This window comes from Ziziphus jujuba, chromosome 3 (assembly GCF_031755915.1).
Source record: "Ziziphus jujuba cultivar Dongzao chromosome 3, ASM3175591v1".
NCBI lineage: Eukaryota > Viridiplantae > Streptophyta > Magnoliopsida > Rosales > Rhamnaceae > Ziziphus > Ziziphus jujuba.
In genome coordinates, this window is record NC_083381.1 from 20092057 (window position 1) to 20108274 (window position 16218).

Sequence of the window (16218 nt, forward strand, 5' to 3'; positions counted from 1 at the left end):
GTATAGAAAATATATATTAATTTTTCCATATATTTGGAGTTTTGGCAGGAATCACCAATACTATGTTGAGATTGAGAGGGTAGATCTTTCGTTGAGAATTGGGATCCACTGTTCACATATGATTCTAGCTAGCTGTTTTCATTATCCTATTTTCCGTTTTATTTTCATTTAAAATTAAAAATAATCAAAATATATTACTGATATAAGATAATTGGCAAGGAAAAAAGTTAAAATTAAAAATAATCAAAATATTTCCATGTTGATGTGTCATGGTTTTGGATTGTTATTTCTAAATATTTCCATCTTGCATGAGGTATGACAAAAATTTAGTCGTTATTTTTGTGTGAAATTAATAATAATGTGCAATGTCAAAGAATAATAGTATAAAACATGTAAATTCTATATAAATTTAATTATATGTCTAATGATAAATGTTATAATAAATTTTATTATATGTCTAACACTACGAATATAATAGTTACATATGAAAAAGATTTTCCATGATGATGGGTAATGTGAAATTTGAAGCAACCGTTGGATACAGAGAAAACTGAGAGACTACAGAGAAATGGAATATATATTCTTTGTTGAAAAGGAAAAGAAATCTTGCATGAGGTGTGACAAAAATTTAGCCGTCATTCTTGTGTAATAAAATAAACTATATGATTCTGTATAAATTTTATTATATATCTAATGATAAATGATTTATAACACTACGTTATCTATATAATAGTTACATATGAAAAAGATTTTTCACGATGATGGGGTCAAAGATTACTAATAAGGTAAGGTAAAAAGTTGGAGGGGTTTTATTCTATTTTATTTATTGATTCATTTATTTCCATTTTAATGTTATGGTTTTGGATCGTTATTTCTAAATATTAACTGCTCCCATATTGCTTGAAGAAATTTGAAGCAACCATTGAATATACAGAAAACAAAGAGACTACAGAGGAATATACATTCTTTGTTGCATGAGGGATGACAAAAATTTAGTCGTCATTTTTGTGTGAAATTAATAATAAATAAATAAAGAACATCATCTCGAAAAATGGCATACCATTGGAACATTGACCATCAAATATAATATAGAGAAAAATTATATGCTTGATTAATTGGAACATTGACTACCAAATATAATATAGGGAAAAATTATATGCTTGATTAATTGAGAACTATATAGTGAATCAAAGGCTGATTTACATTTGCCAAACTATCCGGCAATGCACCATTCAGATTGGGTTATTAGACTATTCATGAACACAAGCTCTAAAAAAAACTATGCTGATTAAAAAATAAATGAAAAAATCTAAAGTCACAATTAAAACCAATTAGGTGCTCAAAGTTGGTCTGAGACCCGACTTAAATTCTATATCCAGCTTTAAAAAATAAAATAATCTTGACAATTCTCGAGCAGCATTGACAGAGGTCACCTTGAAGCCAGAAAAATTAGCTGCAACCTGAAACCAAACAGAAAAAGAAATAATCTTTCCAAAATCTTCAGCCAAAACCAAGTCCACTAATTAGCTCCTAGTAACAACTTGAATTTAATGAAATAAATATAAACCCAAATGCTAATTAATTACAAATATGCATACCTAAATATTACAATTTTAGTTATGTTGTATACCTAAAATTAAAATTAAAGATTAATTAGTAAAAAAAAAAATTAAAGATTGAAAAAAAAAATTAGATATTACAATTAAAAATAAAGAAAAAGAAACCAAAAAAAAAAAAAAAAAAAATAGAATCTTGAAAAATATGACCTGCTCAAAGAATATCCTCAAAATCTGACAATGACGCTCGAATCAAAATCTGACAACGACGTCGGAAACGGTCCCCTTCTGGAACCGCCTTACCGCAATCGAATGTCGAACAGCCAAAGCGCAGGAGGTGGATACGGCAATCGAATGTCGAACAGCCGAAGCGCAGGAGGTGGAAGTGGGGGCGCACAAATCGCTCGAAGCGGTGTTGAAGCCGGCGGAGTCTGCGTTGAAGGAGGTGGAATCGGCGGATTCAGCAAGCATATTAGGGTAAGAGGATTGTTGATCAAACTCAAAGATTTCACAAAGACGGTCCGCAAATCGGACCCGCTTTTTCAGACGAGAGTAGGGAGTGGGTGGTAGCGGTTGAGTTTCCATGGCCGGAGGCTCTGTTTGGATCGAAAGAAAGTGGTGAGAAAAAAGAAAAAAAAGAAGGGAAAGAAAAAAGGACAAGGAAAAAAAAATAGGGGAGAAAAAGGAAATAAGAGAGAGAGAGAGAGAGAGTTGGAGTAAATGTGTTTGATTGGTTATTTATAATTTTTTTATATAATATATAATTGCATTAGATTTTTAATGGTTGCATATACACACGTAATATGTTGCCATAAATATTTAGGGAGGACTTTTTTTTAATGATAAATACTCAATATTGCTTTATATATATATATATATATATATATTATTATTATTCAATTTGCTGAGAAATGAAATGTCACATAAGTTTTTTTTTTCTTTTTATAAATTTTTTGGGCAAGGAATAAATATAATAATATTAGTTAATCAATATTTGGACGGATTTTGGTTGTAGATATTTATTTTTATTTAATTTTTGAATACCGATATAAATCAATTATTATTATTATTATTATTATTATAAAGGATAGATTATAATTCAATGTCTATTAAGGAATTTAAAAATTATTCCTTAATTATCTTTGGATAGAGTTTCAGTCCAATATAAATTTCTATAAATAGAAATTCTATTTCTATATAATCATCACACAGGTCTAATTGAACTAAGTATATATTTTTATAAATACAGTCCTAGCCAAATCCTTTCCAATATTCTTCCATTCCATCCATTGCACCGTGCTTAATATTATGAATAATTTTGAATTGTATTGTTCAATAGGCTTTCGTGATGTTTTGATAATATTTCCTTGAGCAGGAATGTTTTGTTTTATACTAGGGTTTGAGCTCTTGAATTTTTTCTTTTAGAACTAATGATATAATTAGAATGCACATATACGTTCGTAGATTTTTATTTTTTCTTTTGATAAATCCATTCTTAAATTTTAAGCTTTTTGTTGATAATTGCTATTAAATTGGAAAGTAGTTTCCATTATCATATAGCATGTACTAATTGATTATTTATAATTTTAAGGGAGGGTTCTTTTCCTTGACTTTTGCTTATTTTGTTTATTTTATTTTATTGTTGTACTTTTTTTTTTGTTTTTTTTTTCCATAAATCTTATAAGACAAGAAAATTGGTTGAAGAATAATACTTCGAAGAACAATTATCCTATTCTATATTTGGTTTCTTCAATAGTAAAATGGAGAGAGTTAAAGGAGATTCGATTTTATCAGTTTTGGAGAGAAAAAAAACTATGGAAGAATATTATTGTCAGGACCCGTCCAGAATTCCTCCTCGGAACCTTAGACAAGCCCTGATCCCAGGGAAATACCACTGAACCTTCCAATGAAAAATCCGGCAGCACCTCCCCTAAGGGTAGGACTAACCAAAAATTACCTGCACTGAAAACACACTTCTAAAAACATCCCCTTATTCCTCCCACGTTACTACAGATTGATTCCACAAATTTCAGCACTTCAAATAATAACAGCAGCAACCCAATGCATAAATAATAACTACATGTCCAATACAGTATATAGAGCATTATACAGATAAATGTGGAATTTATACAATGACAGATAAGAAGTAATACAGGATGGAGAGGAAAAAAGGGAAGAAATATTTCTTGAACTTTCGGCAACGAACTGAGACGTTGGGCTCGCCCCGGACAATCAACGTCTCCAACCTGGACCTAGGGGAATGGAATTTAAAAATGTGAGATGCTGATCATCTCAGTGAGTGACCCTATCTACTGAATACCTTTAATATTAATAATATACCAAATAGAAGGATTTAATTAATCAATACCGAACAATTAAATAAATAAACAATTGAGGTAACAATTTCTCTCAAAACCCTCACTATTCACTCCATTGGAAATGTTCCCCTTTTAAAACATTTTCACAAAACCCGATATTCGTGCTTCCCGAAACCCAAGGGACCAAATAATTTAATAAACAACAAATAAATAAATAAATACCCCAAATAAAAATAAACTGTAATAAATTATAATAAATAATTTTGTACTCTTTGGGGTTTGAAATTTCTATCCGAAAAATTTGTACTTGACGCACCACACTATATACCAGTGATGCCCTCCGATACCCAGCGTCCTGAGCACTGACTGACGGAGAGATTAAAGAGAGAAACTTGCAAACGGAACTTCGGCGTCCCGACAGTACCGCTGCTGAAACCATCATCCCGGCCAAGGAGGGGGGCGGCTGTGTGCACTATATAAGACTTGCCTGCCCACGGTCCAATGGCAACTCACGGGAGAAATAATAATACTTGCGCCCTGAACCACATATACATATACTAGAGCACCAATACTGTGTGAATGCGTCTAAAATAATTATTAAACCAATCGTACCGTTTTCCAAAATTACCGTGGGAAATATACCAAATTTTCACACTTACCATCCCACATATTTTCATTCAACAAATCGGTACGAAAACATCGATAACGGATAAAAATAATTTTCCTTGCGACACGCGGTTCAACAAATAATATACTACGGGCATAATTATGAAAATTAAACCGCCAATTTGAACAAATAATTTTCTTAAAATATTCAAACCAATTATGCCCAAAAATAATATAAAATCCAAACACAACGAATTACTGAAAATACTTGCTCATGTGTAATAAATACCATTTAATCACAATAATAAAAATCGAGAATTTCTTAATAACCCAAAAATTCCATTTAGCACAAACGGGTAAATATATATAAAATAATATTTTTTCCCGACTATATTTAAATTCCACCACATGAGCATAATTTCAGATACCAATTTCATAGCAATTAAATATAACTAATTACCCCAAAATATTCATTAAAGGTGGGTCACTCACCTGGAGCACGCAATTAATCCAAGATCCACCATGGGATCAATTCCATGACTCACCCGTGCTCCTAGAACAAAATTCACACACAGTCAAATAAATTAATATTTTATTCGGGTAAATAATATCCGGTACCCGGGAGTCAAACACAAACGTTATCCAAAATAGTCAAATAAAAATACCGAATTGAAGCTTGAGCGACGAGGATTACAAATCCGGTCTCCATCGACCCCAATTCCGCCGGAGGTGGCCGAAATTTGGCCGGAAAGCTTCGGCCGGATTTAAACTGGAGGGATCTCTCAAACGGTGGGGATTTTGGGCAATCTAACTCCGGAAATGGACTCAGAGGGGTTGAAAATGGTGGAATAGAGGTATGGGTTGGGCTGGTTGGTCGGAAACGGCGAGAATCGCCGGAAAAACTTAACCGGCTGCCGCCGACTTCACCGGCTCGATCTGGGCGCGTCCGCCGGCGACTGGCCGGGAAAATTGGAGGCTGAGGTCGCGGGGAGTTGGGCTTCACCGGTGGCTAGTGCGTGTGGCTTTCTGGCGACTGAAATCTGGCCAAAAGGCCGGTCAAAGAGAGCGAGGGAGAGAGTCAAAGGAGAGAGAGAGAGGGAAAAATACCTGCTGGTTTTTTGATGGCTCGGGGAAGAAGAAGGGAAGGGAAGGAAAGGAAAAGAAAAGAGAAGGTGTTTTCCCACGTGGGGAAAAGAAAAAAAAGAAAAAGAAAAGAAAAAGAAATAAAAAGAAATAATTTAATATTAATTAAACAATATTAAAAATAATATTATTACATAAAACAACAATAATAAAATAATTTGATATTAAACATGGTTGACATGTGGCATTTCACCATGGTGACACATGGTCACATTTATTAAGTCACACGTGGTATATCGTTACACGTTTAAATAATATTAAAATAATACAATATTTGAAAAACTCTACAGGTCCATAACTTCCAAACCACATGTCCAAATCGGACATGTCGCTAGTCTACGGACTCGTATCGACGAACACTTTACAACCATGCATGATTCAAAGCTCAACTTTGCATGAATAAAAAGTCAACTTCGGCACCCCTTGGACAGTTTGGACCTCAACTTGTTTTGCTCATAACTTTCAAACCGTAGCTCCGTTTTCAACTTGCTACTAGTCTACAAACTCGTGCCAACGTGTACTTCGTAACGGTACCTCAGTTAACCTAGAATTCCAATCAGATCAAAAAGTCAACTTTTGACCCCTTCGGTCAACGGTCAACAGTCAACCTTGGTCAACGTGCAAAAATTCCGACATGGTTCGGGACGGGGTGTTACAATTATTTAGAAAAATTTTGAAAAACAAAATATAGGATAGGAGGATTGTTTTTCAGAAAATATTCTTGGATTGATATTCTTGCATGATTTTTATTTTTTTGTTTCTGACTTATGTCACATGAAGTTAATCCATATTTGAACTTAATTATCCATTGCTGTCCTAAGCATAAATGATACTTTTTCCTATTTATGCAGTTTTCAATCTGGATTTTCCGTTATGTTAATTTACTATTTTGTTTTTTTGTTTTTATTTTATTTTTCAATTAGATTTGAATGATGTAGTTTTATTTATTTTTGATCTTGTTGAAAAGGGCATTTATGATTGTTTCCATCCATTGCACCATGCTTAATATTATGAATAATTTTGAACCATATTGTTCAGTAGGCTTTCGTGATGGTTTGATATATATCAAATTGATAATTTTTCATGTTTTGTACATCTCTAAAACATTTCTTTGAGCAGGAATATTTTGTTTTATGCTTTTTTTTTTTTTTTTGGTGAATTGGTTTTATGCTAGTTGGCTACAGAGATCTGGGGTTGAGTTCTGCGCTCTTGAAATTTTTTTTTTGGTTGGTTTTTAGAACTAATGATATGATTAGATTGTACATATCCATTTGTAGATTTTATTTTTTATTTTTTATAAACTCATTCTTAAATTTTAAGCTTGCATTTATTATATCATGTTGTTGATTATATAACAAAGATTATTTATAATTTGAAGGGAGCGCTTCTTTTTCTGAATTTTGCTTATTTTGTTTTTTTATTTTTTTATTTTTTTATTATTTTTTTTGTATTGTTTTGTTTTCTGGTTTTTTTGTTTTTTTATTTTCGCTCTAAGAGGATATTTAAATTTATATCTCTTTAGAAAATATTTTTGAATTGATATTCATTTAATACCAAAGAAATAGACTTTTTTTTTTTTAAAAAAAAATTGAAGTAATATGCACGACTTATGCCACGTGAAGGTAATATATATTTGAACTTATTTATTCATTGATGTCCCAAATATAAGTGATAGTTTTTCCTATTTATGCAGTTTTCAATTGGATTTTTCTTCCGATTAATTTATAATTGTGTTTTTTTTTTCTTTTCGTTTTTATATTATATTTGGACTAAGATTTGAATGATGTAGTTTTATTTATTTATTTATGTTTGACATTGTTGAATAGGCACTTATTATTGTTCAAAAAACAAAAGGGGAAAAAAAAAAAAAAAGAACAGGCTTTTTATGATGTTTAGATCGTCTTTAAAATGTTTCCTTGGGGGATGGGCAGGATTGCTAGCTAGTTAGCAACATACAGACCTGGAGTTGGGTTCTGCTCTTGAATATTTTGTTTTCTTTTTTTCTTAAGGTATTATTATTATTATTATTATTGTTATTGACTTTTTTCAAAAGATTATTTTTTATGAAGTAACATAATTTTCATAGACCATCCCTTTGGAGGATTAGAACTTAATACTTTTTCCAACAGAAAAAAAAAATTGCTTGCCCCGTACGTTATGTTTTTTTTTTATATTTCCTTTTATCCGCCCCAGATTGACTTGTCTTCAACCTTGATTGAACTTTTTTTTTTTTCCCTTTTAAAAGAAATCTTTTTTGATTTATTTTTGTTAAGTTTTTTGAGTTTCATGATAGGTAATCCTATATATTTTATACACTTTAATCTGAATAGAAATAGATATTATGATTCATGATAGGTAATCCTATATATTTTATACACTTTAATCTGAATAGAAATAGATATTATGATTCAAATTTTCTCAAAATAAAGGCATATATCTAATTCAATCATTTGACTAGATTTTAAAACACATTAATTCATGGAACTACTTTAAAAATTATCAACCAAAAAAAAAAAAAAAAAGTATACAACTTACATTGTAGTTTGAAAATTTTTCACATTTATCTTTATGTTTTATTTTTTTCAGATTTTTTTTTTTAAGTATTCTTTTTCTTATAAATTATTCTTTTTCAATATTAATTCTATTACGTTCGTAAAACCTCTTTACTAATATTGTCCTAGATTTTATCTATCTCACCATTTATTTGAAAGACTTTCATTGATTTGTGTCCTTTTTTTTTTTTTTAACATAAATTAAATTCTAGAATATATTGCTTATTGCCCACGCTTATTATCCAATATTTCCACAGTAGAAACAAGACTTCCAGCAGGCATAAAATTCTTGCAAGTTACAAACAATCTCTCTCTCTCTATGTATATATAAGCAAAAAGAATTATATCTGTGTTTTCATTATTAGGTTGGTTTAGAGTTGCCGAAAAGGAGATTAAATAAGCTGTACTCCAGGTAAGCATTGTAGACATTTTTCTTGTTATAAATCTGATTTTTAAATTTTTTTTTTCATGTAATTAATTAATATTGTTATTAGCATGTAATTAATTATTATTGTTTGACTAATTATTATTGTTTTTTTCATCAATGTTATAAGACAAGAAAACTCACTCTAATAGGATATTTAAGTCCATGAATGATGTATACTTCGAAGAACAATTATCCCATCCTATGTTTGACTTCTTCAAGACTAGAATTGAGAGAGTTAAAGAAGATCCACTTTTGAAAAGTTTGGAGAGGAAAAAGCCAATGGAAAAATATTATTCAGAAAATCTTGGAAAATAAAGCATAGGATAGGAGGATTGCTCTTCAGAAAATATTTTTAGATTAATATTGATTTAATCCCAGACAAATAGACTTTTTTAAAAAAAATTAAAATTTAAAAAATTTGAAGTAATATGCATGACTTGTATTTTCTTATCTCTGATTTATATCACATGAAGGTAATATATGTTTGAATTTATTTATTCATTGCCGTCTCAAGTATAAGTGATACTTTTTCCTATTTATGCGGTTTTCAATTGGATTTTTTTCTGTTAATTTATTATTTTGCTTTCGTTTTGAATGATGTTGTTTTATATATTTATTTTTTATATTGTTGAATAAACATTTATAATTATTAAAAAATTATCATCAATATTATTATATAGAAACAAATATTAATAATTTTTTTTTAAATTATCATCATTACTGAAATGAACACCATAATATTGTACAGCCCATCGATACCCTACCGATACCCCGTAGAATTTCTTTTAAGTCTAAAAATAAGCCTGTGATATATGGCTACACAGTTGGCATAATTGGTTGCTGTGATCATGGGCCTGATTGTGGGCCTTATTAGGCCTCATTTACAGATTTCGAGATTCCCAATTGATTGTTGTGGACTGTGTGGTTTGTAGGTGAGATTTTGGTACGCAGAAATGATCTTTTATCAAGATGCATGATTTAACCCAATAGTAATTAACCAGCCCTTTATGAGCTTCATTCTAATTGAATATATATATATATATATATATATATATATTAAAAACAAAAACACAGTATTTTAGTAAATGATTAAAATTGTAGTTGTTGGATTAAGTATGGTTATTAAAATTGTAGTTGTTCGATTAAGTATGGATGCTAGTGTCACTACGTTAATTTTTCAGTTTTAATTAAGCTATATAAACTCAAATCGTCCTGCTTCTCTTAACAACATATTTTCAGTTAAATTAATTCACAAACTTTCAGATTAAAATAAAAGAAAAAAAGGAAAGCAAAGGAAGTAAATGAAACCCGAGGTTTCTGGGCTTCGGGGCCTTCGTTTCATCGTTTCATCCGAAAGAAATTTTTATAGTAAGAGATGACAAAATTCAAAAACTTATGAAAGTGAGCTATTTGCCCACTGTTGCAGACTCACATACAAACAAAATACGAAAAATGTTTAATTATAAAACTAAATTATAGGCCTGCAAATTAATATTTTTCTTTTGACAAAAAAATTAAAATGATAAAACTGTTAAAGAATAAATATAAACGGTAACTAAATGCTTATTTAGCACTTATATTTAGCTATTTCTAACCAGTTTTGTTAGAAGTTGAAAGTGCCCAGTTTTATTATTATTATTAATTTTTTTATAAAAGCTTCGTCTCTGTAGCCCTGGCATATAGAATTAATAAAAGATCAGATTTCATTAATTTCTTTTTCTCTTCTTTTCTCTCTAGATCTAGTTTTTTTTTTTTTTTTTTTTTGTTTTTGTTTTTGTTTTTGTTTTTTTTGTTTTCCCTTGCTTTCCAAGTTGATTAGTATATGATTGTGTTTGTTTATTTATTTATTTATTTTTTCTTGCTTTGCAAATGTAGAAACAAACACGTAGCAAGGATCATAATACTTAATTGGATTCGGATAATTACTCAGACTAAGAACAATTTATCAAGTTTTTTCAACAAGGCTATAATATAAAAATTAGAAAGTCTGCCTAGTTACTTAGCTAGTATCTAATACCAACAAAAATAATTAGCATCTGCTAGCTTCGAAGATACAACAAACATGTATAACCTTCAAATTAACAATCGGAAGCTGCATGCATCAAAGAGTTCATTCACATATTATTTTTGTTAAAGAAAGTTGCATCAAATAAGTCATTCACATGTTATTATCTATAAAAATCAAAATATTGCATAATTAAGATGGTAAAGATAAAATATTGCATTGCCGATCAATATTTCATCAATACCATAAAAAAGCAACATGACATATATTTGATCTTCATGATAAAATAGTTAAAACTTAAAAATATTATTAACCAAAAGGATATATATATATATATATATTATTTCTGGAAACATGCATTAATTTCAATGGATATATTACTTCATGCAAAAGAAAAATAATTATATCTTTGCAGGGGAAAGAGTTTTGTATCCACTTCAAGTCTTGTTTTTAATGTCTTATGCTGAGTGGGGAATTTGCTAAGCTAGTCCAAGAAAACTAATAATTAGAAATGAAACATACAGAAAAACTGAAGCCATATTATTATTATAATTTTTTTTTTTTATCTCGCAAATCATTAGAGGTTAAATTTTTTGGATAAGCCAAGACACATAGATATAATACATAAACTTCAAAAAAAAAAAATAAATAAAAAAAATGCGTAAATTTAAAAAAGGAAAAAAAAATTTCTGGAAGTATATTTAATCGAACTTGGTGGTCATACACACTCAAAATTATGTTCAGTTAGATATAAAGAAATATTTGCTCAGAAAAAAATAATAATAATTCAAGATATAGCACATCCTAAAAGTATAATCAAAACGAAACAAACTATTTACGTCCTTAAAAAAATGGTAAAACCGGAATATATATATATATATATATATATATAAATTTCTTTTCCCTATATAATCTCATAAATATGAATATATATTGTTTGTGGGAAAAAAAAAAGAGAATATTTTTATTCGAAAAAAAAAAAAACTTTAAAAAATATTTAAGACAACCTTGATCATCAAATTAAAAGAAAGATAACAAATTAATCGTGTTGCCAAATTAAAATAATGATAAAGAAAATTATAATACCTATAAATTCTGCGCAAAATTAAGCATTCATGGAGTGGGAAGAGCCAGATTTCTTGACCTCAAGGACTCCATCGATGAATCTTGCAACCTATACGTAGCTAAGCTTCTCGGTTTTGCTAGGCTAATCTCTCTCTTTCTCTCTCTCTCTCTCTCCCCCCGTATATGTATGATATTTACATGTATATATGGGAATAAAGTTTGACTTCTATAGTGGTAGTAGTATTCCTTTTTTGGCAATCTCAATTAGCTTGAAATTAGTCCTCTCTATTTTTGTTGCACAGATGGATTGCTGCAAACTAGCTCTTTCCTAATCGATTACTTCAACCTTTTCATGAAATTTTAGTTGCTCTTTCTTTCTTAATTCCAAGGTATAAATATATGAAGCTGATAAAAGCAGTGCTCTACATGAATGTTGAGAATGTATTTCTTATTGCCCACGCTTATTATCCAATATCTCCCCATCAGTAGGAAGGCAAGTTATAAACTCTCTCTCTCTCTCTCTCTCTCTCTCTCTCTATATATATATATATATATATATGCAAAAAGAATTATACCTGTATTTTCATTATTAGGTTGGTTTAGAGTTGCCGACAAGGAGATTAAATAAGCTGTATATCCAGGTAAGTATGTAGACATTTTTCTTGTTATAAATCTGATTTTCTTTTAAATTTTTTATTTTTCATGTGATTGTGATATTTATTGAATGAAACTGTTCCAGACTTCTAGTATGTGATAAATTATTATTATTATTATTATTAGTAGTAGTAGTAGTAATAAGCTGTTCTGATGTTAATGATTTTTGATTTTTTTTTTCTTTTTGCTGTAGATGTCAATGTAATTGCTATGATCACATAATGTTGAGACACGTTGCAAATGTTTTAGCTGGTAAAATTTGTTTAAGTACACTGGACGATTTTTCATGAAGAAAATATTTGTACATATTTAAGTTTATATATATAAATATTTAAATTTATGCATATCTAAGTTTATATATATATATGTGAAGTTCCACATCGGTTGGAAAGAGGAACAAAACATTCCATATAAGTGGATGTGGATATCTTTCTCTTGCGAGGTCTTTTAAAACCTTGAGGGCTGGGTTGTAAGAGGATTTTTCAGTCCCAAAAAGGACAATATCGCATGCAGATGGTCTGGGCTATCACAGATGGTATCAGAGCCGGACCCGGATCGGTGTGCCAGCGAGGACGCTACTCGGATCGGTGTGCCAGCGAGGATGCTGGGCCCAAGAGAAGAGGATTGTGAAGTCCCATATCGGTTGGAAAGGGGTGTGTCCCATATCGGTTGGAAAGGGGTGTGGATACCTTTCCCTTGCGAGGCTTTTTAAAACCTTGAGGGCTGGATTGTAAGAGAATTCTTCAGGCCACAATATCGCATGCGGATGGTCTGGGCTTATCCACAAAATAACCTCTAATTATTTGCAAGATTAAAAAAAGATATTAACCTCTAAATATTTTTTTAGACCCATAACATGCTCATGCATGGTGTAAGAAATTAGCACTTGCAAGTAAGAATTGTAAATAAAGTAAAGCAATGGGAGATTCGCATGAAGAGTCCATCTAAGTCCATGCTTTCTCAAGAGCCAAGAAGCTCAACACGACAGAACTAGAAGAAGGAGTATCCAATGGAATATGAATATTCGGAACATCTTGGAAAGCTAATTGTAGGAAATAGGTGAATTCTTGGAGTGGATCTTCTTGGCTTTCGTACTTAGCAAAGGGGGATCAAGCTGAATAATTAATTAATATTCATAAAAAAGAAGTTTGAATAATTAATTAGAATCTTAATTTTCAATTTATATTTCCTTTCCAAAATTAGTCGAAACAAAAAAGTTTTCTTTTTAGTTTAGTTTAGGTATCTTGTTTTTTGTCTTTTGTTTTTAAGATTGTTTCGATTCTATAACATTTAAATGTTGCTAAATTTAGGGGTATATTTAATCGAGATTTAATTAATTTTTATAAACTTTTATGGAATTGAAAAATTATGTAGTATTTAATTCAAATTTTTAAAGATTTCACAAAAAATTTAGAAGTATTTAATGTTAATTTTAAATAATATCTTAAAAGTTAATAGGTATTCAATTAATTTTTTTTGTAAGTCTATAAAAATCATGTAGTTTTCAAAATAGCAATGATTTTTATTTACTTTTTAAAATCATAACTTTTGTTGATTTTTAAGTTAAAAATGAAAATAGTTGTTTAAAAAATTCTCCACTCATTTACCTTAGAATTTTTAAATTTTTTTAAATGAATACAATTAAATTATCTCACAAGTTATTTTGCAGCACATTCCCAATTGAAAAAAAAAAAAAAAAAAAAAAAAACTCAAGTACTCATGTAAGGATGGTAACCCCATAAGGATTCAATCTTATGGGGTAAACAAATCCAGGACGGGAACGAGGTGGGACAAAGAAAATGTATTCCTAACCCTGTATATGTGTTTATTTAAATTTATTTATATATGCATATATTTTATTTTATTTAAATTTATTTATATTTATACATGTTGTTATGGTTTTTGAAAGTATAAACTTATTAGTAAAAATATATATTTATATTAATAAACTAATATTTTTTCAAAAATATTGAAATATATTTAAAAAAAAAAAGGAGAAACAGATTTCTCGTCTCGTCTCATTTCATTTATTTTATAGCCAATCTCTAACTTTCCCCACCTTGTTGTTATTCATATACTCTTGGTGTACCCATTGGTCGCCACTTAGTCTTTCATAATAAAAAAATTAAAATACTTATTATAGACCGTACATAAAATAACAAAAGAAAAAAAAAAGGAAACTATAAATTATGATTTTTTCTAATTAATTTCGTGAAGGTTATAAATTTTCATTTTTATTTTTTTAAACCGCTTTTTAAAATGATTCTTATGAATTTGTTTTTATTAACATGTGAAATATAATTTTGTTACGATAAAATTTACGATGATATTTAAAAATTAATAAAAATTTACCAATATTTATGAAAGTCAATCAATATTTGTAAAAATTAATTAATCTCTGTCAAAATCATTTAAAATAAAAGTTTTTAAAAGTTTTTAATAAAAATATATGAATTTTACAAAAGTCAATCACTAAAAAAATTTTTAGAATAAAAATATATTTTAATAGAAATATATTCATAAAAATTCATTAATCTCCATCAAATATTTTAAAATAAAAAGCTATAAGAGTATTTAACAGAAATATATGAATTTTGTAAATATCAATTACTAAAAAAAACTATAAAAATCAATTAAAATCACAATTAAATACACCCCTTTTATCGCTTTATGTTTTATGCATGCTGGTTCTCTCTCAAATATATAGAGTCGATTATATAGCTCTGAGTTTTTTTAAGATTAAAAATTAATTGATTAATCAATGTCAATGCCAGAAAGTATGCGATTAATTATTATTATTATTATTAGTAGGCTTTTTCTGATATTATCGGCTGTCCTTTTTTCTCATAGATTTTTTTTTTTTTTGGGGACTTGGTCATAGATTTTAATAGAAATATTATGATCAAAATTCTGTAAAAATAGTCATAGTTTTAATTCAATCATCTAAATGGATCTGACAGAAAAAAAAAAAATTTAACAAAATTGTTTTTTTTTTTGTAATTTAGAATATATTATAATTTTGATCTCAACACATAATTAATTGATCGAACTACTTGAATACTTTTTTTTTTTTGGGGAAAACTTTTATTGGTTGTATCAATCTTCTTTTCTTTTTTCTTTTCTTTTATTTTTATATTCTTAAACATAAATGTCCATAATATATTTCTTATTGCCCAAGGAAACTTATCCAATATTTCCCATAGACACAATTTGTGCAGAGAGTGACAAATTGTCTGTATATATTTCATGTATATATATATATATATATATATATATATATTCCATTACTAAGAAAAGTGGCAGAAAAGTGGAAAGATCACAACTTTTCTCAGTAACGGACTCCCATGAATTCTTCCTTAACCTTGCAAGTTTTTTCATATATTCTCGATCTTCTTATAGATAAAATCACCATGCATGCAATTAGGGATATCAAATATCAAATATCCCTAAATGAACTAAGATGTGTATAAAAGCTAGGTGCTAATATTTGATTGATTTATATTTATCTATTTTAAATTTATTTTTTTATAATTAGATTATAATAATATGTTAACCAATAGGAATATTAATATATAACACTTGTATATCTCTTGTTATACTAAGTATTCACTTATCTATAATTAGATTATAATAATATATTAAATTATATCAAGTGTTCATTTATCCATAACTAGATTATATTAAATTATACAAAGTGTTCACTTATCCATAACTAGATTATAATAATATATTAATGAATAAAATATCAACAAATAATACTTGAGTGTTAGAAAAAAAAGTATAAAAGAAATAAAAATCTATCTCTCATTAGTTCATATGTTCACTTATCCATAACTAGATTATAATAATATATTATTATATTAACCAATAGAATATTAACAAATGACACTTG

General features: G+C 28.7%; 1 protein-coding gene across 1 annotated transcript; it reads right to left on the reverse strand.

Annotated features, from left to right (window-relative positions):
- Positions 1 to 1054: 1054 nt before the first annotated feature.
- Positions 1055 to 2268, reverse strand: LOC125423524 (uncharacterized). The gene is made up of 2 exons (XM_060815946.1): positions 1860 to 2268; positions 1055 to 1460 (listed from the first exon to the last, which is right to left on the reverse strand). Exons 1-2 carry the CDS (start codon positions 2139 to 2141, stop codon positions 1332 to 1334), a joined length of 411 nt encoding a protein of 136 aa, XP_060671929.1. The 5' UTR covers positions 2142 to 2268; the 3' UTR covers positions 1055 to 1331.
- Positions 2269 to 16218: the final 13950 nt, after the last annotated feature.

What these genes read in the sequence shown, in the direction of transcription:
- LOC125423524 (XM_060815946.1), bottom strand. Translation starts at nt 2,141, where the DNA reads ATGGAAACTCAACCGCTACCACCCACTCCCTACTCTCGTCTGAAAAAG. An exon ending in CTGTTCGACATTCGATTGCG is followed by an intron (nt 1,461 to 1,859) that starts GTAAGGCGGTTC and finishes GTTTGGTTTCAG; the next exon opens with GTTGCAGCTAATTTTTCTGG.